The following is a 24530-nucleotide window of genomic DNA, read 5'->3' on the forward strand; positions in this document are numbered from 1 at the left end:
TCTCTATGTCCTTTGGAAGATGTTTCCTGCATTAGCCTCCATGGACTATCCCACTCCACCACACACTATGCTTCTTAATCACAGCCCCCATTTTCAGAGAAATATGAATATTGCTAAAGAAATAAAGATCATAACTACACAACAAAATATGAATTAATAGGACTATTCCTTAAGCTGTGGTTATGTTGCCTAAAACAAACTCAAACCGGTTTAGAATTTTTTTTTTAATGCCAACATCTACTAACAATGAAAATGAATACATAGATACGAAGAAGATTTTCCTTTTCAAAGGGCATAAGAGTCTGTTGAAATAGGAAACTTAATAATCTAAAACAATGCAGATGAATGGTGGGGCGGGTCTTCAGATCAAGAAAGGAAGAGTCACGGAAAGGAAGCTTGGATAGGCATGTTAAGCTAATACTGGGCAGAAAAGGTAAAATATAGGAATAATATATTTTCTTTAAGACAATTGTGTGGTTAAGGAATTTGCATCCCAGTCACCCAGGTCAATAGGTGACAAGAAGTCAAGGAGAGATGGAGGCAGGCTTTCACAGATGAGCCTCCTCACTTCATGAGAGTGAAAGATCTCCAACAGAGGTAGCCAACGGTAAACAGGGAAAAAGCACCATATTGGATTGGACACAGCTAATCAGCTGCCAGTGGCCACAGTGTTAATCAGAAAGATTACCTAGGAGTAGGTTGAGATAATGTCCATTAATACTGCAGTGGACTAAGACACTCTGAGAATAATCCTGTGGTGGTGATCGATACAAGGCTAGAAAATAAAGAGATATTTACCGATGAGACTACACATCAGATCCATTGTTTGTCTTTTAAAACACAGTTAGTTTATTTTGCTGGTTTGTGAAGCTATTCTATTCCAGGTTAGCTGGTGAGTATAATTTTGTTATGCATGTGTGCTATATTGTGCAGTGTCATCTGACAACTAAGTATTATCCCTAACATGCTGTAAGACCATCTGTATGTTACTCGATTATCATATACTAGTGACCTAGTAAGCTTTGCCACATTACATCATTTTCTTTGGCAATTAATTGGCATCACTTGTAATCGTTTGGTCCTTATATCTTAATTTGCATTCTGATACCTTAGTTCACAGTTTTGTAAGCATCATGATCCCTTTCAACTTCTAGAGTTTATTTATTGTGTTCTTGCATTATCTTAGTAACAAATTAGTAAAATAAATGCGTAAATAATACTGACTGCTCAGAAGGCTACAACTGATCATGTGAGCAGTACTATCATTCAGTAGGTGTCGAGTGGTTTAAACAATTATAGTGGGGGCTATAAATTAGTGGGTCACAGTGCTTCATAGGCATCTAACATAAACTGATGCTTTTATGTTGCAGTAACTGGTTATATTAGGCATTTAATTCAGAAAGGAGACTACTGCTTCTGATTAATAGGTGAACAATAATAATAATTATCTGTTTTTAATACATATTTGTATTATTTACTGACACGTATAATAATTACTTTTATTCCAGGTCTCTGTTTTCATTAGGGTTAAAATGTAGATATGTTTGCTTATATGTGGTATGCAAGGTGCAGATTTATTTATAACAAGAACCCTGGAATGTAATACCTTATAGTGGACTGAAATGCAGCAATGCTGATGTATCATTTTGTACGGCAGTTCCTTTGCAAATTGTTGTAGTCTGACCTTGAACATTTTCAAAACGGATGAATGCACTACTGATTCTCACTGTAGTCTTCAGTGTAGGTCAAACAGAAAAATATTTTGAAGAGTATACCGCATTATAGCAAAGCAATTAACAGTAAAAGGGTATACAGATTTACAGTCATTCAAACCTTATTTTGTGCTACCTTGAGAGAGTGACTTTGTGATTTTTGGAAATGGAGAAATGAATATTTTATTATGGGACATTTTGGAGAGGTGTGTTCCCTGATTTATTGAAACAAGGCGCTCATTACGTCAACCTATGAGGATATTGTGCATGGCTGTAAGAAGTGTTAGAATGCAAACAGGAGGCTGCATGGATCTTTACCACCAATGAGAGCACATCCTGCATTTGCAATAATCATTTGTTTTCTTAAAATGCATATGAATTATAATTTCTTATCAGCTTCTACAGTTATCAAGATTGCACACATAATGCTTCAGATAGTCTGTTTCTTTGAAGATACAGACTTTTAAATAGTATTTTGCATCTAACTGTTCTCTGTTTTTTTTTCTGTGCTAACATCACTTCTTCTCCACTTATTTTCGCCAGAATCTGTCTGTCCTACCAGAATACCTGTGGCATCACGCGATGAAAAGGGATTTGAGTTAATGATTGGAATGAAAATCACCCAAAAGTCTCCAGAAATACCTGGATCTTTGCTTTCAGAAGCAGCATACCTCTTGACACCGGATGTGGACATTTCTGAATATACAAGGTACGAGTGTGTTACAAAATATCACTGCATGTAGGGGTATGCATTGGAATTGCTACATTAATGCCAGTATATAAAGAAACCTGTTTGTACAACATCAGCTTCAGTGGGCTCATAGGTACTAAATACGCAGAATTTTGAGTTGCTTGTAGTGGCATCACAAATCACTCAGGTTTCTGCATTTTAAAAGTTTGGTACTTTTCTTGCTGCTGTTCTTCTAATGCTTCATATGTACAGTCCATACACATATGCTAAGATGAGGTCATTCAGAGTTAAGAAAAGTTAAGTAGCAGGTATAGGGAGGAAGCATGGGAGGGTAAGGGAATGGAGCCTTCAACAGACAGTGGCATCAAACATTATTAGCATGGGAGGGTAAGGGAATGGAGCCTTCAACAGACAGTGGCATCAAACATTATTAGCATGGGAGGGTAAGGGAATGGAGCCTTCAACAGACAGTGGCATCAAACATTATTAGCATGGGAGGGTAAGGGAATGGAGCCTTCAACAGACAGTGGCATCAAACATTATTAGCATGGGAGGGTAAGGGAATGGAGCCTTCAACAGACAGTGGCATCAAACATTATTAGCATGGGAGGGTAAGGGAATGGAGCCTTCAACAGACAGTGGCATCAAACATTATTAGCATGGGAGGGTAAGGAATGGAGCCTTCAACAGACAGTGGCATCAAACATTATTAGCATGGGAGGGTAAGGGAATGGAGCCTTCAACAGACAGTGGCATCAAACATTATTAGCATGGGAGGGTAAGGAATGGAGCCTTCAACAGACAGTGGCATCAAACATTATTAGCATGGGAGGGTAAGGGAATGGAGCCTTCAACAGACAGTGGCATCAAACATTATTAGCATGGGAGGGTAAGGGAATGGAGCCTTCAACAGACAGTGGCATCAAACATTATTAGCATGGGAGGGTAAGGGAATGGAGCCTTCAACAGACAGTGGCATCAAACATTATTAGCATGGGAGGGTAAGGGAATGGAGCCTTCAACAGACAGTGGCATCAAACATTATTAGCATGGGAGGGTAAGGGAATGGAGCCTTCAACAGACAGTGGCATCAAACATTATTAGCATGGGAGGGTAAGGGAATGGAGCCTTCAACAGACAGTGGCATCAAACATTATTAGCATGGGAGGGTAAGGGAATGGAGCCTTCAACAGACAGTGGCATCAAACATTATTAGCATGGGAGGGTAAGGGAATGGAGCCTTCAACAGACAGTGGCATCAAACATTATTAGCATGGGAGGGTAAGGGAATGGAGCCTTCAACAGACAGTGGCATCAAACATTATTAGCATGGGAGGGTAAGGGAATGGAGCCTTCAACAGACAGTGGCATCAAACATTATTAGCATGGGAGGGTAAGGGAATGGAGCCTTCAACAGACAGTGGCATCAAACATTATTAGCATGGGAGGGTAAGGGAATGGAGCCTTCAACAGACAGTGGCATCAAACATTATTAGCATGGGAGGGTAAGGGAATGGAGCCTTCAACAGACAGTGGCATCAAACATTATTAGCATGGGAGGGTAAGGGAATGGAGCCTTCAACAGACAGTGGCATCAAACATTATTAGCATGGGAGGGTAAGGGAATGGAGCCTTCAACAGACAGTGGCATCAAACATTATTAGCATGGGAGGGTAAGGGAATGGAGCCTTCAACAGACAGTGGCATCAAACATTATTAGCATGGGAGGGTAAGGGAATGGAGCCTTCAACAGACAGTGGCATCAAACATTATTAGCATGGGAGGGTAAGGGAATGGAGCCTTCAACAGACAGTGGCATCAAACATTATTTCTGGCTCCATTCACGCTACTGAAATTGTCCTAAGCTTTGTAGCCTGACACCATACCCCATACAATCCGAAACAGACTGGAACACACATTTCGGTCATTAATCACATAACATCCTAAAGCACATCAGCGGTGTCATGTTAGATCATAACCAGTAGGCAATGTATTGTACTGTTTTCAGCTTTACAGCTGTGCCCATCCCCTGAGTTTGGCTCCAGGAACAGAATCTTTTCCATTTTTCAGCATAGGATTTTCTAGTACTAGACCTCCTTGCCTCCAGAATGACATCCATCACTTGCTTACTGAGGGATGGTAATGGAGGGATCAGGTAATTAGCCAGGCTGCGAGGTTCATGGTATGAAGCTATTTGTGCAGAATCTGGCCCTCCTGCTGGGACAGCAGAGCAAGAGTCTGAGGCAGGTGCCATGGCGGCAGCAGTGACACACTGCACAAGAGGGGGTACCAGTGTTGGTGTTGCCAGTCTGGTGCAATCAGTACGGTCCTTGGTTTGTCCTGTTTGATCTTTAGTAGTACCTTGGAGAGGAGAGGCAGTGAGGGAAAGGCATAAATTGATAGGTTTTTCCAGGTGAAGGACAGGGCATCCACTTTCCAAGCTTGTTTGTGTGGCGTCCTTGTACAGAATTTGTTCAATTGGTAGTTCTGGGGGGAGGCAAACAGGTTTATCTCTGGGCTCCCCCATTTGTTTCTCAACATGTTGAATATTTTTGGTTCCAGTTTCCACTTGTGTGGGTTCATGATATTTTTGCTTAGGTCGTCTGCCAGTGTATTTAGCTTTCCTGGCAGGAATTGAGCCTGTAGGTGCACTTGGTAGCTCAAGGCTGTGTTCCACAGAGCCGTGGCTAGTCTGCAGAGAGGGTAGGAGTGGGTTCCCCCCTGCTTGTTTATGTACCACATAACAGTGGTGTTGTCTGTCTTTAACAATAATTGTCCTGGAAAAATGTGGTCCTTGAAGGCTGTCAGAGTATTCTGTACAGCTAACATTTCTTTTTGATTGATATGCCAGGTGCATTTGATTTGGGTTCCATTTGCCCTGAATGCACTGCCCTGCCAAGTGAGCCCCCCCATACATAATCTGATGCATCTGTTGTTAGGGTTTGGGCGGCAGGGGGTAGAGTGAATGGCAGTCCCTTGTTTTGGTGGCAGGCCTCTACCCACCAAAGGAACTCTATCTGTAAACAAGGTATGATAGGAATAATTGATTCTAGATTCTGAGAATGTTGACACCATAGGCTTTTTAGATACTATTGTAGGTTCCTCATATGCAGTCTTGCATATGGAATTAGTAGAATGCAAGAGGCCATGAACCCCAGGGCTTGCAGTATTTTCCTTGCAGATAGCTGGGTCTTTGTGGCCAGTAGTTTGAAGTAGACTGTCAAATGAACTTGTTTCTCTGGATGAGGTAGGCCATCTTGGAAGTTGTATTCAAGCTTGCTCCCAGGAATACAATTTGTTGGCCAGGTACAAGATGTGATTTATTTTCGTTTATGGTGTACCCCAGAGACGTTAGCAATTTCTTTACAAATGCCAGATGATTTAATAGCATGTCCTGGCTTTCTGCCTGAATTAGACAATTGTCCAGGTATGGGTATATCTGAATATTTATTTGCCTGCAAAATGCAATGACTGGAGCTAGGCACTTGGTGAATACCCTGGGTGCAGTAGATAAGCCAAAGGGCAGTGTAGAGAATTGATAGTGCATGTAGCCTGCTCTGAAGCGTAGGTATCTTCTGCAAGATTCCCTTATTGGGATGTGCAGTAAGGCTTCTTTTAAATCCAGTGTTGCCAACCAGGCATCTTTGCCTAGCATGGGAAGCAGATGATGAAGAGTTAGCATCTTGAATTTTGGGATTACCAAAAATGTGTTTAGGATAGACAGGTCCAGGATAGGACACCAGGAATTGTCTTTTCTGGGTACCAGGAAAAGTCTTGAGTAGAAACCTTGCCCCCATTCTTCTTCTGGGATAGGTTGAATAGCCCTGATGCTTAAAAGAGAGAGAATTTGCTTTTGAGCCTCTGCCCACTGATTTGGGGGTAGGTCTAGCCAACTGTTTGGGGTTGGTAAGGTGTGGAAGTGGAATCTGTATCCTTGGGAAACTATATTTAAAACCCATTTGTCCTGGGTAATGAGTTCCCAATTTTTTGCATGCAGGGCAATCTTTCTCCCTAAAGGAACAGTCAGTTGAGCAGGGCTTGGAAGATTTAAAGTTAAGTCATTGAGACAGTTTACCATAGGGAGGAGTCTTACTACTCCCTGCTTTGGATGTGGGAGCCCCCCACTGCTTAGGCCTGTGAGTACCTTGGGACTGAAGCTTGGGTGTTCTGCTGGTTCTGGGTTTGGACTGAGAAGGCCTGGAAATGGCAGGAAAGGACCAGTTCTTAAAAGGCCAATGTCTACTAAATCTTGGAGGCTGTACTTGCAGGAAATCTTTAACAGTTTGTATAGATTTAGCTATTTCCTCCATCTTTTTAAGTACTTCTTCTGTTTTGTTGCCAAACAGGTGGTCTTGGTTTAAGGGAGCATCCAGTAATTTAGCTTTAACATGATCTGGCAAAGATTGCTCCTTAAGCCAAGCATGCCTTCTAAGTACAGATCCAGTGACAGCAGCCCTGCAAGATGATTCTAATGAATCAAAACCACATTGCAAAGTATGTTTTCCAACTTGTTCAGTAGAATGCATTAAATCCTGTAAATCTTTATTTTCAGCACAGTCAGGAATCAACATCATTTTCTGTTTAAGCAATCCAATAATATGCTGCTGATACTTTAACATATGAAACTGGCAGTTTAAGGCCAAGGTTGCAGACATGTATACCTTCTTACCCCATCTATCCAGCGCCCTGGAATCTCTATCAGAGGGGGAAGGATTTTTGGCAGTAGTAGCCTTAATGGCCTAGGGTCCCTGTGAAATGGTCTCAGGATCCGCAGTAGGATTTTTAGAGAGGAACTTGTGAGAGTCAGGAACTCTGTAATACCTATCAGGTTTTCTGGGAGAAGGAGGTAAAGAGTCAGGGACCAGGCTAGATTCCAAGATGGCATCATCTATAATGTCCAGTAAAGGAAGGATAGCTAAAGGCCTGTGTTGAGGCAGGAGTAAGAATTCCCTAAGCCTCTTTTTGGAGTCAGATTAATCCTGACTTTCACAGTGAAAATGCTCCCTAAGAGTATGCAAGGTTTCACCAAAAGAGAAATCCTCTGGAGGGGAAGCAGAGGGAATGGAGTCCTCTGCATCAGGTCTATATTACATTATCGCATCCTGGTAATATCGAATACCAGAAGATCGACACGTAAAGCGCGACCTGCAGTAATGGAGAATGTACAAAACCGTGAAATGCGAAATGTTGAAGTGTGATGGTTGGCCCATCTGCAGTATAGCTCCGTAAGGTAAGTGTGCGATAGTTACAGACCTTAGGGTTAGGGTGCGGGTTAAGGTAAATGCATAGATAGTAATGTTTGTAAGGTTTATTGTAGTGTTAGAAGTAGGGTTTGGTTTGTGCATGTATGTCTTTTATTTATTATGTTTGGGTATGTAGTATGTAAGGTGTAGTGTAGGGTTAGAAATAGGATTTTGTTAACTGTATGTGTGTGGATTATTTGTTTTGTTTGGGTATATGTCTGTAGGGTAAGTGTGCGATAGTTACGGACCTTAGGGTTAGGGTGTGGGTTAAGGTAAGTGCATAGATAGTAATGTATGTAAGGTTTATTGTAGTGTTAGAAGTAGGGTTTGGTTTGTGTATGTATATCTTTTATTTATTATGTTTGGGTATGTAGTATGTAGTGCGAGGTGGTGTTGGCCGACTATGACGATTCGAAATTTGTAAATTTGCGGTTTAGGGGGTTCGATGCATTTGCGGTTTGGGCTTTGTGTGTCGGTGTTGTGGTGCTCGATGTTATCGGGATTCGATAATGTAATATAGACCCCTCTGCATCAGAGTCCTCATAGGTAGATAAGGGAAAATCCTGGTCATCAGAGAAAACAGAAATTTCAAAATCCTAATCAGAAGAATCAGAAGGAAAATCAGTCCTAGGTCTCTTAGAAGGGGAAGGGTGGCTTCCCCTGATTAGAGTAATAAGGTCTTCAGCCAATCTTATCATTTGTTTTTTTAGGCATAGGGGCCTGACCATGCGGTCTGGGTGTCAGATTTCTAGGCATGGATCGAGTTTTAGGCCTTGAAGAAGAAGATGGTGTCAGTTTAATATGCAAGTCAGTAGGTCTGAATACACCCTCAGAAGCCGGTGATTGCACAGCAGCTCCGGACCCATCCAAGGTAGAGACATCCACAGGTTCCACAGTCGAAGAAGCATCTCGTGGCATACCAGACTCTGAATGGGTCTCAGTATATGCCTGCAAATCTGAAGTAGCAGGAATCAGGGGCTGCAAAAGTGCCTCACTGAGTACCGGTGAACTGGCGACTAGCTTAGGAGAAGTGTCGTCGGCAGCTTTGGACCTATGCGGTCTGTTTCTGTCTTTACCTCTGCGTTTTTTCAGAAAGTCGGTAGTTGGGTGGCTTACCGAAGCCATTTCTGTTTAATTGAACCGAGTACCAAAATATTTAGATGCATAAATGAACCGTCGATGAATAGTACGAGGTTTGAATAAGGCACAAAACCAACAGCGAGGTACATTGTGGTCTTGGCCTAAGCAAGGAATGCAGTACGAATGAAAATCTTTATGAGGTATTTGCTTTCCACAAGAAATATAATTGTTAACTTTTACTGACATCAGTTTAGAGCAAGAGAAAGTATCCCCAACGGGGTACTTAGCTTAGTTGAAGACTTCGGATCTGAAACTCGAAAACGAAAATTTCAGGAGTCGGCCAACTGGCACTTGCGAATTGCTTCTGCTTTGGGCAATGCATGGCAAGAAAGACTGATGTAATGGCGTCGGCTGCATGCTTTATACCCCTGACTACCTGATGTCATGGAAGATGAGACAGCAACCGAACAGGACCCAAGACTTTGATAATCAGGCCAACTGAGGGCTACTGCAAGCAGATAACCCAAATGTGATGACTGCAACAGTGAAACACGAAGAACATCATGGAAATCATTCTACCTCTTGTAATAGTCATTTTAAATGCTTATTCACATGGACTCAGTTTGCAATCTTCTTTCTGGTGACCAAAATATTAAACAATACCAGAATCACTGTAGACAATTCATCTATGCAACTGGCTGTTTGACTGCATTCCAATATTTGAACCTTTGTTGAAATACTGTTATGCATGCCTCTAGCTATGAGCATTGCATTCATAATACTATTAGAATAGAATGTAGTCCTAAATAACATTTTAACATTTTTTCCTGAAACAAAATCAAATGCCTTTCTATGTCAAAGAGTGGCATATTTAGTTGTAATAGGAAATCATCTTCATTTGAAAATGTAAATTCTTTAGCAGTGATTCTTTCTTCATGAAGTCATGTTTCAGCATGGATATTACACCTGCCCTCCATGAATTTATTCATTTATTTTGGCAGACTACTTTTAACCTTCTATTATAATATTTGGAACAAAGTCTGTCATCATTAAGCCCTTGATTTAAATGGCCTATACAATTTGCCTCATAAAAAAAATTGTAAAATACTGGAAAAACTGTTAAAAAAAACTTTTAATGAATCTGTAATGTCATCTAGTCCAGCTCTTAAGCTGCATTTAACCCTTTTTTAGTTAATAACACATTTCATTAATAACAGCTGTTCTTTTCAAATATTTAAGTTAGTGAGGTATATAATTCCCTCAGGTTTGAAATGCAAGGCTTGGTGGTATCTGCACATCTCCAGCCCAGTTTTAGAGAATGGATTGTGCTGTCATACATCTAAAGGAAGTGTTGTTTCTCTTCGCCTATATATTGTTAATTCTACAAGATGTACAGTTGCCTCTACACTTAGTATTGCTTTTCAGTTTTGTTGTCAATATACTCATGGGAGATGTTGTCCACTTGGGAAAGGAGTTATTTGATAAGGTCCAATCAGATGTGAATGTTAAAAGAAAAAAAAATGTCTTTGAAAAGTACAGACATTATCCATTGCAGGGAGGGTTACAGTTACAATACCACTTTGAATGCAGCAGTTTATGAAGCTTGCTTTTTTAAAGTTTTTTTGAATGAGGTATATAAGCATAATTGTGGCTGGTATTCATAGTCCTTTGTGCAAATGGAGTAGAGGTATCCATGATGTCTGTGAGGTTTCTTAGCTAAGCCACTACTCATACAGGCCATTTACACTGGTGTAAAATTCCTTAAGTATATTGAGATGTAAACTAGAACTAATAAAGTGTTCTTTTGATTTATAGTCCAGTATCAGTGCTATATGCACATCCATTATTAAAAGTATTGCTTCTCTTCTGCTATCTGCTTTGCAGTTCACAAACGTCCCTCCAGTGATATCTGCAGTAGTTTGCCCAAGTATGCACAAGCACTAAAATGGCACTACATAAATGAATTTTCCCAGCAATCAGTTCAGCAATCTGACCATGTGTGCACAAGCACTCCACTGACACATAAATGAATGATTTTCCCCAGTGACCCTTTCAGAAGTTTGTCCAAGTATGCGCAATTACTTCAATGACACCAAAGGAAACAGTTCTCCCAACAAACCCTTCAGTAGTTTGACCATGTACACACAAGCACTTTAGTGACACCAGATGAAAAGTTTCCTTCAGTATTTTGAACAAGTAATGAAACAAACATTTCTTGGAGTGAAGTTAATAATTGTAATGCCTGTTAAAAAGTATCATAGCAAATACTCATTTTTTTCCAATCCTGTCAGCTAATTAAACTCACATATTCCACAGGTAAATCCGTGCTGACTTGCATAAATTCAGGGTCATTTATGCCTTTTGTATGCAGATGAGGCCCTTTTGCATTTACCTCTATGAACTGTAATAATGTGCGAATATGTAATACCCCTTATCCACATAATAGCTCTTACCCTAACACTTGTGCATTAAGCATGTTATGCTTTTGCCTTAGGGAGGTGTGTTTGTGAAAATGCCACCATTATAATGTAGTCAGCCTGAATGAACTGCTGTGAACTTAAGAAGGGCAGGATTATAAATATCACCCCATGTTGTTTTATTGAATTAGTTGTTTCCCCTTACGGAAATATAGCATTGTGCTTACTAAGATAAACAGACATATTACCAGAATTTGACACATTTATTGGCCAATTAATAAACATCCATTCAACAGTTTTCACAATTACTGCACAATTTGTCTGTCTTAAAGGAGATGGTATTAGTTAATTCAGGCAATAACAATAATAGAATGAAATGAATAATCTACCCGAAGAAGTAACATCTCTCCAAGTTATTATAATAATAGATTACCAAAAGTATTGTTGGTGAGCCAATCAAATGTGTTCTAGGTTTGTTTTAGCATATTTGGATAGTAGTATCTCTAGGTGGTGTTGTCCTTTCTCAAAGTTACTTTAATCACTAAAACTTCATTCATAGGCTGGTGCTGATTTTAGCTGGCTGTAGCATACAATATCGCAATAACACACAACTGGGTGTGGGTATCACAGGATTTAGCCATACATGGCACGGTTTGATCATCAGGTCAAAGCCTGAATGATTAAACAGAGCCAACCATGGGTAAATCCAGCATTACTAACACTCAGGAGTGAGTTCTTGTTATTATGCAATGACATTATTTAAGAAAGAAATGGGTTACCTTTCTTAAACAGTGTCTTTGTATAATGGCACTTCAGTGTTCTTCCGCTTTCTCTTCAGTATGATGATGGACTAGACATGTGTATGGGACTTACGTTCCCATCCTTGCAAAGTACATAAGTGCAGGTCAACAGAAGGAGAAAAGAACATCTCTGTTGTTTTTTTTAAAGAACATCTCTGTTTCTTTTTTTTATTGTTTAAAAAATACAAGAAACTGCACAAAAATAAGAGGAAATCGTGTATGTTTCTGTTTCTTTAGTTTTGAAGAACATACATGATTTTTCTCATATTTTGCCCTGTCCCAGTAAAAGAAATGTTATCCACCATATAGCAATGGAAAGTCTGGCTGCTCAATGTTACTTCAGTGGTCTGAATTTTTCTATTGTTATATGGCCGATTTATAATGGGCATGTTGGTTGGGCTGTCCAGTTAACAGACTTTTTTTTAATCATAATAATCAGCTTGCCAAAGGATAGCTAGTCTATTAAGCCATTTATGGACAAGTTTAGGCTGAAACAAGTATATCTTTTTCACTCTTGTCTGAGTTACGTTTAACACATATTATCCAGCAAAGAAACCTTGTGATCTCACTTCAATGTGTTCTTAGTATACAGATGCATTGCTGTCAATGTTTGTGGTGATACCCATATCAGTTTTTAGAATGTGACAATTTTGACATCTGTTGGAGGGACATGATTTGGGAATTTATTGCCATGATAGAATAAGGGGAAGCCAAATTATGAAACTGTTAGTAGCATTTGTTGCTGGATCGTGATTTGAAACAGTATGTGCCCTGTATAGATATCAGGTTTCTGTATTATCTTTTTTTTTATTTTTGTAATTAGCAAACATCTCTGGATACTATAAAATAGAGTAATTCAAGTTGGAGTAGGACAAAGACAACTTGGACACAAGTCTCTATAGTTGCCATCTAACGAGTGTGTTGATTTAACCCATGACCCGTTGGGTAAGAAGGTTCCATTAAGGACTGCTACTATCAAGAGAAATAGGGTAATGCAGGCTGTTGTTGGAGGTTTCATACAGCTTGTGTGGATGGTAATGTCAAACTATCTGAGTGTATAAGAAAGAACTACCCTAAGGTTTGGATGTGCAAGCAGACCTGGAGGGAAAACAATTTGTGAAGGCATTCTCAATAAGATATGCTACAAAGCTCTTTTGTTTATTAAGCTTTAGGCAGTGTAGCGCTCATTTTTTTTGTGGCAGAAGTCTTAAATGCTAAACAATGCACCTAGCAGCAGCCTTAGGCGCACCAATTAGATGAAATTTTAAAAATTTACTTTGGATTTAAGCCAAAAAGCTGTGTAGTACAGCTTAATGAATAATATATGTCAGGCACCATTTCAGGATTTGTAGAGACTTCCTCATAAAATAACAGTACTACAGAATGCTACTCTGTTGCCTTGTCCCTCGAAGGGTAGAGCGGTATAAGGCTAAGTGGCAAAGTACTATAAACTAAGTTTTAAAAAGGTCAGATATTCAGGTAAAAGTAGTTGCAGAGACAGCAAGATGTTAAAATCAGAAGGTGTTTTAAAAAGTACATGGAGAATAGAGTGATGTAGACAATAAAGATGGTTTATAAACCAAATAATGGAAAAAGAATAAGCTTATCAATTGTAATTACTTATTTACAGATTCCTAAAATACAAACCCAAATAAATGTGAAGTCCTGCATCTAGACTATGCAGTGGGGTAACAATGACGTCACAAAAACAGATCAGTACATCCCATTCTTAATGCATATCAGTGACTGAATCTTCAAAATTCAGCTTAGCACAGCATGTCTGGGAACACTTAGTTTATTTGCCATGTTTTAGAGCACTATCTTGGTAATATTTAAGGCATACTGTAGAGAATGTTCATTGCGACTCTCAAGGAACTTTAAAAAATGCTCTTAGGAAATCACAACAAAACTCGTTTATGAAGGCATGAAAAAATCATTGGTTAATGAGGTTTGGATCAGACCATTTTGTCTGGGACATCTTCAAGTGGAGCTAGGTATATAGATTAGCATGAGTAAGAGGAGGATAGGGTTAAATGGGAGAGGGATGTTTAGGAGGAAATGAGGTAAGGGTAGGGAGGGCCTTACAGGGTTTTGTCAAGTGTAATTGAGGTAGGAGTCACATTGTTGGTGTGAACTTGCTACCCTCCCACCCTTACTCTTTTTATTAGTGGGATGGTGGTTATTTCGTAGTGGGAGGCGGAGAAGAGGGGCAGGCTTGCCCTCTTCTGCCCCCTCTGGTGTTGGATGTGCAATTCAATAAGTTGGGAAGGAAATTGAAAGGTTGCTCTGTTGGATAAGTTAATAAGCAAGCAGAGCTGCTTATTTGGATAATGGTGTAATTCAATAAATTGAAGGTGAGCGGGAACGCTGCCTTGTTAGTGCAAAGATAAGTGAGCAAGTGGGGGGTGCTGCTTATCAAGGGTAAGTGATTACGCTGCCCTTATTGTTTATGTTTCCTTGCACAGATGTTATTATCACCTGGGTCATGTTTTGGTTGAAATTTATAATTACTGATTAACAATCACGTTTATGGAAGTTTAATAAAGGTCATCAAATGTCATTCGTGTTGAGTGTTTAATGAAGTGGACCAGGACAAATGAATGGATTGGGATTTTAGAAATAAATTGAAGACTATTTTCCAAAACTATATGTTACATTTTTTATAATGAATATTTCATCTTTGAATGTGAAACCTGGGCAAAGCTGTCAACCATTATTGACTGCTAGTGAAAATATTAAACTAAGAATTCAGCCAATGACTGTTCAAGTAAAACCCTAGAAGTTTAAGATTTCTTTGTGAAATAATGACATCTATTTCCATTTTTCCATAATGTGGAAAGGTGTTTTAGGGGCTAAAGCTCACTAATTAGGATATATGATGGGCAAGTAATATTTTACCTTTGGAACTTAAACGCAGCTCAGCATGCAAGTTTACTGGATGACTGCCACAAAAAAAGATGTTTGTAGAGCAGTGCTTGTGGAATGTGCGCATTTCTTTTTGTGAATGAATGAATCATTCCTTCCTTTTTATTACTTCATATAGCTTGTCTGAGTATTTCCAGTCATGCAACAATGGCTTGCAGTCCTTTTTTTTTCTTACCCAAAATTCTTTTTACCCATGATCCACATAGTATGCACTTGTGGAACAAATAAAGAAGAATATTCATCTGCTCCTTTGCCTTGCGTTTATTTATGCTACTTCTTGTCCTGGTTTCATCCTGCTTTCTATTATTATAAACAATACATCTTTATCATGTGGCAGCCTGGCATATCCATTGCCACAAACCAGCTGCGGCTTCCCACCTGTGCACAGCCAGTTCTTGGAAAAGAATTAAACAGAAAGACCTGTTGCATTCACAGTTTACAGCAGAGTGTACTCTATGTGTAATGGGGAGCAGTAGTGCTGCCTAATAAACCTCATGTTCTCTGAACTGTCACAAACACACACACACACACACACACACACACACACACACACACACACACACACACACACACACACAAAATGCATGTGCCTCTACACACACACACACACACACACACACACACACACACGCAGGCACGTACACACACACACACACACACACACACACACACACACACACACACACACACACACACACACACACACACACACACACACACAGTAGTGCTGCCTAATAAACCTCATGTTCTCTGAACTGTCACAAACACACACACACACACACACACACACACACACACACACACACAGACAAAATACATGTGCCCCTACACACACACACACACACACACACACACACACACACACACACACACACACACACACACATTTTGTCTTGTACTTTATCTTTATCCAGTAAAATCATTGTTTTGCCTGATACATCCTCTTTCTCTTATTAGTTATTTTCCTACAAAACTGACAGTCTTTAATGTGCAAATGAAAATTTATACCTGAAGACATTCTTTGTGGAGTAGATACTGGTCCATTTTTTTTTACTATGCTAATCAATGTATCAAGCAAAGAAAAGTTAAATTAAATGAGCTACTATTTTGAAGTAATAAAATGTTTTTGTAACATAGTTCATGGTTTTAACTTTAAAAAACAATTATGTTTTCTCCTTTGTATTCCTCATAAATATAAAACTATAATTTGCACATTATTTTGGTTAACCACTAAATGATATATGTTCTTCCAAAGAAGCCCTCGGAGTAACAAATTGCATTTTCCTTCTTCCGTTTGATTATGTTAAATTGCTACAAAAGCTGGATGGTTTCACAAAAACATAAACGTTTGTTGTAAATTACCTGATTTTCATCACTGAAAGTACAATATCTTGAATGAAGCATATGTTATGGCATAGCAGGGCATTGGATGGTATTTAAAATAAACTGTGGTAGCATGTAAATTATTTAGAGATAGTAGGCAAAATTGCAGTCTTTCTAAAAGAGCAACCCTGCATGTGCAATCTAGCTTGTTCAACCTTTGTTATAGTAAGCCACTGTTGAAGTGTTATGTCCCAACCTTTGTCATTCCCTCTTATGGAGTATTGTGGTTCGTTGGGTCATTTCAATTATTTTCTTATTTCCTGTGGTGTCAGCTGGTTTGCATTCCCTCTTCTGACTTTCTGAAAACAGGAAGCTAGGATTCCTAACACCACTGTGAGAATGGAGGTATGATTCGACTGTAAACTACATTTGTGGACAACTAAGGTGTAATGTCAACAAAGTTAGCGAGAAAAGATTGAAATACTTGCAGTCTGAAAATTCTAAAATGTTAAGATGTAAACCTTTTTTTAAATCAAAGGGTGGCATATAATTTGACATTATTACATTACACATTCACAAGCCCAAAGGTGGCATAAACACCTGCTCACGGGATCTCAGTTTCTTCTGCAGCATAAACACAACATGTTGGAGGGATAGTTATGTATCACAGAGAGTACTGATTCTATGTAACAGTCTTCCACTCCACATAAAGCAAAGTGCTTCTGTCTCTCTATTTGAATGTAATTTGGATGAATGGATAGGTAATCACAAATTAGTTTAGCACCCTTGTCTCTCATGGATAGGGGCAAGATGAAACTGTCTCAATATATACTTGTTGGGCATATCTCTGGGTTGCATGTAAGCAAGATATAAGGACTAGAAACTACCATGGGAATGTAAGGGGTTGACTTCTTAAGATCATCACATATCAATAGCCCATTAAGTACCTATGAATCTATAAGCACCATGATGCAGGGGCGCAGTTTTACTGTGCAGCTAACAAAAATATCTGCATATTCCCTGCTGTTACTTCATGGTTTACTTTAACTAGATTATTTTGCCTTGAAAATACTTACAATATGTTGTGAGACAGCCCTTAAGCTACATGGAAGTTGGGCTTCTGCAAACTTGTAGATGGGAAGGATTATCAGTTGGGAAGTATCTTTTTATGTTTGTTTCAAACTTGTTCTCAGTTTGTATTATAATAGCAAATGCATAAAACATTTTTTGCTCATTTTATGAACTTTACCAGAGTCCACTTTAAAGTGGTATGGATATGTTAGAGTAACAAAAAATATTTTCAAAAGTATTTAAAAATGTATGCTCACACCACACATGTCACAGGTGCATCCAGTAGTCATGAAAGAAATGGCTTCTAATGATTTCTGGTGTCTTCCATGTATTGCTTTAGTTTAGACCAAGCATGCAAGCAACAGCAATAATTAGACAGAATGAGAAGATATCATCATAGCCTTGTTTTGCATTTATAAGTATCCTTATGAATTAATGGCTATGGATTGGGCTTTATAAATTATAAATGAAAGTTGTTTTGGATGCAGTTAGCAACAAAATTAGTTTTGTAAGAGTTGAAAGTCATTCTAGTGCCATGGGGGGTACACTTAGGTGCAGAAAGTATGAAGACGAGCAGGGAAAACCATAATTATAACCTCAAGTTAAGTAAATTAGGCCATGTGTTCTGCTAATGACGGCAGCAGCTGGAATGTGACAGTATACAATTTATGCTTGAAATGCAGCTTCTTTCTCCAGCTAACCCTAAGCAAATACAAGTGTTTTTGGGGTGTTGTGGTAAATTGCTTGGGTATCACATCTCAAGTATAATGGAATAAGCTTTCTGGGTACTGGCAATATACACTCTGTAAGCTGTGGCTGTTAGTAACTTTATTTGGTTTCGAACGAAAGATCAGCAATGGGATGGCAAAAAAATGGAATATGCCAAATGTAATTAAATTCATTGCTGAAACAACCCAATACATAGTTAGCTAAAGGATGCTCAAACTATGCAAGTGCTGAAAAAATGAAAAGGGAAATATTTCTTTCTAAATGTGTTTCATAAAAAAAATACAATGATAAGAAACCTCTATGACTTTTCTTGTAATACTTAAGCATGAAATAACCCAAGTAAAGGATGATCATAATGCCATTTTAGCTGTGCTCACAGTCTCATGGGCTCTACACAACAATATGCTGAGCTGGTTGCAAACAATGGGGCGGATTCCAAAAGAGTTGCTCTCAGTGTAAGTTTGCCCTGATTCTGAAAGGCCTGCAAGTGACTTACTTTAGTGTAATGTCTATCTATAAATTGGCTTACACCAGGGATAAGATTACAAAACAGCAGCTGTCAGCCTGCTCTTAGTGTAAGTGGTCACTAATACTGAGAGCAAGTCTTTTGGAATTGGGACCATTGTTACCTACACTGATGCTGAAGATATAGTCAACCTATTGGCTGATAAATTCAGCTCAAACTTTAACTCACCTTCTCTGTCTGTCTTCCCCACATCAATCTCACAAGGAATACATGAAACTAAATCATTCCCAGCTATTACACAGGATCAAGTCTTAAAATTGGTGTCGAAAGGAAAAATACTGCATCAATGGTTCCTGATAATATCCCAGGATGCATCCTGAAAAGCATGATGCATGACCTAGCCACACCCCTATTTATGCTGTTTAGCCTCCGCCTTCAAACGGATTTTGTACTAAGGGAATGCTGAACAACAGTTATCCCCCTTCTAACGGAGAAGAATCTGCAGACCCAGGAGTTTGACCAGCCTCATTTTGCAAAGCCATGGAAAATAATTATCATTGAACTAATCAATAAATATATTGGAAACCTCCAATCACTAGACTCATCTTAGTTTGATTTTGTCAAAGGCGACTCATGCTTAATAAACATGGTGGACTTTTTTGTAAAGGCCACTAAGGCTAAACAGTACAGACTGCCTACCTCAACCTAGCCAAAGTATTTGACACAATCCTCCACTCAGGCATAGTAGAAAAACTATATAAACTAGGAATAAATCTCTATGTAACCTAAGGATTGCCAACTGGCTCACAGATAGGACACACTAGATCAAAACGGGGATGCTACTTTCACAAAAAGGCAAGGTACAAGAAGAGTCCCCAGGGGTCCAGTGCTCAGACCACTCTTGTTTGGCATCTACCTCTCTGAAGTACAGGACAATGCTATAGGGCTCTGGCTGACTAGGTTTGCAGATGACTCAAGTTAAGTATATTCATTAAGTCCCCAAAAGACTCAGCCATTCTGCAAGAATGCTTGTCTCAAGCAAATAAATTATGTCAGAATCATAGACTAAATTTTTCCAGTTTCTGTGACTCAACACATAGGTGGTGTAATAGCAACCTTACAAAGAAGCGTTTTCAATTAAAACTGATGAACACCCTTTCTGTGTGATGCAGTCTCCCTAAACAGTGTCCAAGAATCCCTTTTGGGTCCCATTCCGTTTTTTTCTTTTTTTGTTTGTTTTTTTATAAATAACTTCACCTGTCAGTTAAAGTCTCAAAACAAGTTCTTGTATGCTGAAAATATTTTCGCTTTCAAAACAGGAGCAAAGCATAAACAAGTTCTTATGGAATTTCACTCTACAGACAAGCAGCTTTGCAATATTCCCTCTTCTAAACAGCTAATGCTCAATCCATCTAAAATCAGTACAGTTGCTTAGCTAAAAACACTGCATAATCAACCTCCTGAAAAAGAAAATTAACAATACGCTTGTCCATATTACTCCTGAATTCTTACTCATGAACCACACTCTGTAGTAACCAATGGTACTACTACTGTGTGTAGACTATGGGCTTCCCCTCCTGGCATATTCTTCTAAATGTCATTTGTCAGACCTTCATACCTCTCTAGCTCTTATTGGAAGAAATCTGGGCAAGACTGACAAAATAGGGAAACAAAGGCCCAGAAATAGGGACATATTTTAAATATTGTTCTTACACTGATCGACTACATTGTGACCATGAAACAGTTGCAGACCACTTTGCAATTAAGCCATGATAAAGGACAAATTATTATTCCAGGGATAAAAAAATCAAAGCGGGATATTCCAGGGGTGACTCTGTCACTGGTGTTATTCTGCCTTGCCAGACCCATTAAGCTGTCTACTTAACAGCTTAGGCCATGGTTATAATTTGGCTCCTAGAAAACAGTGTCAACACTTCTCATCTTCTCTTTGTCAATGATTTAAAACTGTATAGCTCATCAGATGAGGAACTGAAAGTACAACTGCAAGTTGTCAAAACTTTTTCAGAAGATATAACAATGTCATTTGTTCTTGATAAATGTGCAAAAACAACCTTTAAAGCAGGAAGACTGCACACCAAGAAAATGCCATTTTGGGAAAAGAATGTGATATAAAAGAACTTGAGCAAGAGGGAGTGTATAAATATTTGGGAAGTGATGAAGGATCAACAATAAAATATGAACAAATGCAAATAAAACTTAGTGAGCAGTAGTTTAGAAGACCTAAATTAATCCTGAAAACAGCATTGACATCTAGGAACAAATCCCAAGCTATAAACCAATTTCCTCTTCCTGTTTTAACTTACAGTTTTGGAGAGATTGACTGGCCCCAGAATGTGTTGGATAGATTAGATAGGAAAACAAGAAGGTTGCTTCATGATCACCAAATGATTTATAAAAATCAGTGCATACCAAGATTATATATTCCCTGTTCAGAAGGAGGGATGGGCCTCCTTGAAATTTATTACATGTATAGATCTGCAATCATGGGACTCCACACATATCTACTGATGACACAAGACCTAAATGTGGTGAATGTTTTGAAACATGAGGAAAATAAATCCAAGATGACTTCTCTGCTTAATCTAGCAGAAGCATATTGGTGTCAAGCAGGAATAGAAATCAAAGCAGAAGTAGATAAAAATCAGGCAGCAACTGAATGTGCCAAAAAAAAAACAAAAGAAAGAATATAGGTGAAAGACCAGATGAGAAGGCAAGAAATGTGAAAAATGCATAAATATGGTTGCATGTACAGAAATCTTCTGGAAGAATCTCATGTTGATCAGGAACGAATGCAGGAATGGTTAAGGAGAGGCAAATTCAAACCAAGAGATGAAAGGTCAATATTGGCAGACCAAGATAGTGGACTACGTACACACTGGTTTACAAAGTCCATTGAACATGTGGGAGAAACAGACAAATGTATGTTTTGTAAAACCAAACTGGAAACAGTTGCACACCTCATTGCTGGTTGTGACATACTAATGGCAGAAGGACTGTATACTGAAAGGTATAATAAAGCGCCAAGACTGTTGCACTGGGGATTGTGCAAAGATTATGGCATTGAAGTGGCTGAAAAACACTGGAAACATGAACCAGAAAGCATCATAGAAAATGATGAAGTCTACATCACATGGGATCACCCATTACCAACAGTTGAAAAGCTAGATGCCAGAAAACCAGATGTAGTGGTCCATGAAAAGAAGACAAAAGTAGCCTTGATCATTGAAACCACCACACCCAGTGACTGCAGTGTGCTGCGTACAGAGAGATACAAAGTCTTAAAATATCAGAATTTGCAGGCAGATACAAGAGCAATGTGGAGGAAAAATACCCAGATAGTTCCAGTATTAGTAAGAGCAATGGGTCTTAAAAAAAGAATCTACAATCATATTTAGACCTGTTACCAATACATGTAACCCTATACAAATTATAGAAGGTGTCATTACTGGGCACGTTGTGGGTGCTGCGAAGAGCACTTCTGGCTGACATCAAAGATTGAAACAATACTAATTTCATGAACTTTAATCGTACTTTGACTTAGGAATGGGGTCTATTCCCATCATGGTATTAGACCCAAAAGACTCAGAGAAATTAAAAAAAAGCAGAAACAGCACAGTAATAACTCTGTAGTAAATACCTACCTGAATTCAGCCATTGGGTTATAGATGTTCTAAGCTACATTTTAGAGCATTTTGCCAACCTTTTTACCTAGTAGGGGCTTGAACAAAATAATGAGTAAGAAACAAAATTCAGTCTTTTTTTTCTTTCAAAGAAGACATAAATTGTCAGTAAGGCTTAATGTTCAAATAGTATTTCACAATAAACTAGCAAGACAAATGTTTGAGAGGACACATGAACCCAGTCTGGGAATATTGCATGTCTACCTAGTCTCTGCCCCCCCCCAAAAAAAAAAGACAGTCATCATCTGTGCATTACTCTGGCATTAGACTGTGATGAAAGCAAAAGCACAAATGGCTACATTCATGTATTTCCAGTAACTGCTGTCACGCATATGCATAGTATGACTCCTCACCCCAGCCCACAAAACATACCTCTATATGTGCCTGATAGGTGATTGTGAGGAAAGTGAAAAATGATGACCATGCTAATGTATTCCTAGCAGTCCAGTGCCCCTACTTGACCTTCTTTGCTCACCTCTGTGGTCTGTGAGAGAAGTAAAAAAGAAATAGTGACCATACTCTCTCCATCTAGAAAACAGGCTATAATAACTTTGTGTATGTACACACCTGAGAATTGTTTGTGAGGAAAAAAAGTGAACACACTATCCCTAACACTCCACACCAGCTACATCAGCTTTCTTTACACAGCTATAATCAAGGCTGGTTTTAGAATGTGTGATTGTGAGTTTATACATAACAAAGGACAGATTTTAAAATAATAGAGGATTCATCAATAACATAGCTTTGCAATACACAAGATTTCCAAGGCTGGACACATGGACTTACCAAGCACTACTTGTGAACACACTCATGCAAACGAAGATAGTCTAACATCCTATCAGGTGTATTCTGTAACAGTATTTAGTAGCGACACGATCATAAAAGGTTTAGATGTAAGAAATGGATCTCGAGACATCTACAATGATGGAAGGGCATAGCCTAATAAAACCTATAAAAGGAATGATCTGGAGTTCATCTCTTTTTTGATAAAGGAGGATATGGAATTAGACTTCTTTTGTTTTCAGAAATAAATTGTTTTACTTGAGGGAATTCTGTAAGTACTTAAACACTTGACAATCCTGTGTTGGAATTTTGGTTTGTCCTGACACATACTCTGTGTATATAGCCAGGTTGTAGTGGAGATACTGGAGTACCCATCTACGGGTGATTGTATATGAAATGAAGGGCTGGTCTTGAAATCAGTTAGTGTTATTGACACACTTTTACTTTTAAGTAAAAAAAAAAATCACCAAAAATTGAATTATAAGAGTTCCCTAACTAGGACTGACTTAATTTGTTTGATGAATAACTTGTGTAAGCAGAAACTTGAACTTAAAAGGGGAAGGGAGAGATAAGCTAAGAAATAAACTGCATATTCTGGAGGGCAGAAGAAACCTACAATAGAAATTCATCAGTTCATCTTAAGAATATCATGTATTGTGTGTTTTTTTTTTTTTTGTTTTTTAGCAATGTGAGATTAATAGAAAGAATGTTTAACATAATATGTTGTTTTTGTTTATCTTTTATTTATAGTCAAGTTTGTTTTTGTGCTATCTTGGGATGGAGTCATATTAATGGCTAGATATATGTATCTATTGTCAATAAAGTTATTTTGAAATGACAACATGAAAACAATCTCTGCCCATGTAAATTCAGGGTGACAGGACCGAGGAATGAAGCTACGAGCTGTTAATTAGCTGCTTCCTGACTCATGAGATAGGGTTTGACTCCTTCCTCCTTCCTTTGCCTTCTGTGTGATTCTGAGCAAGTCACTGAACCAGATAGTGCTCCCGTGTCACCTGTGAAGAGGAATACTTTATCCATTGGGCTTTTCCAATCAAAAATTAGGTAAAATAAAATAGAATAAAAAATACAGTATGTCAAAGAAATAAAAAAAAAATAATAATAATTGTATTGGGTATTAGGATGATGATTATTTTCAGCACTAACATGGCATTAAGTTCCAGGCCCTCCTATTATCGTCAACTGCAGCACCACCCAGTACACTGGCTATCAGTTATGCCAAAGAGTCATGCTTCAGTGTGAAGATAAAACACAAGCATTACTTAAATAAGGACTGAATGGATTAGGCTAATTGTGTTACAACATAGCAAGATTTGCTGCGCTGTAGTATTGTACTTTCTCAAGACTTGTGATTCAAGAGCCTGAGTTATTCTTAAGAATGGAACATAGTGTCTCCTTTGGACATTCCCAATAAACATATTATACATTAGTTGTGCTCACTGGGAATGAAGTACTGTGTTGCCATTCATGCATATCTTTACTTCTAGGAGAATTCAGATACTACCATAACACTAGTGCAACACAGAGAAACCCATGAAGGAATTAGAGAATACAGAGCCAACAAGTGG

At 38.7% G+C, this 24530-nt stretch overlaps 1 protein-coding gene across 1 annotated transcript in view; it reads left to right on the forward strand.

Annotated features, from left to right (window-relative positions):
- The window catches only part of LOC122797026 (collagen alpha-1(XXI) chain-like), a 1114432-nt gene that overhangs the window by 41540 nt on the left and 1048362 nt on the right, over nt 1-24530 (forward strand). Inside the window, exon 3 of the mRNA XM_044065795.1 lies at nt 2256-2421. Within this exon, the coding sequence (XP_043921730.1) occupies nt 2256-2421 (166 nt within the window). The remainder of the gene's footprint in view (nt 1-2255; nt 2422-24530) is intronic.

This window comes from Protopterus annectens, chromosome 3.part0, assembly GCF_019279795.1.
Source record: "Protopterus annectens isolate FY-2018-M chromosome 3.part0, PAN1.0, whole genome shotgun sequence".
In the NCBI taxonomy this organism is placed as follows: domain Eukaryota; kingdom Metazoa; phylum Chordata; order Ceratodontiformes; family Protopteridae; genus Protopterus; species Protopterus annectens.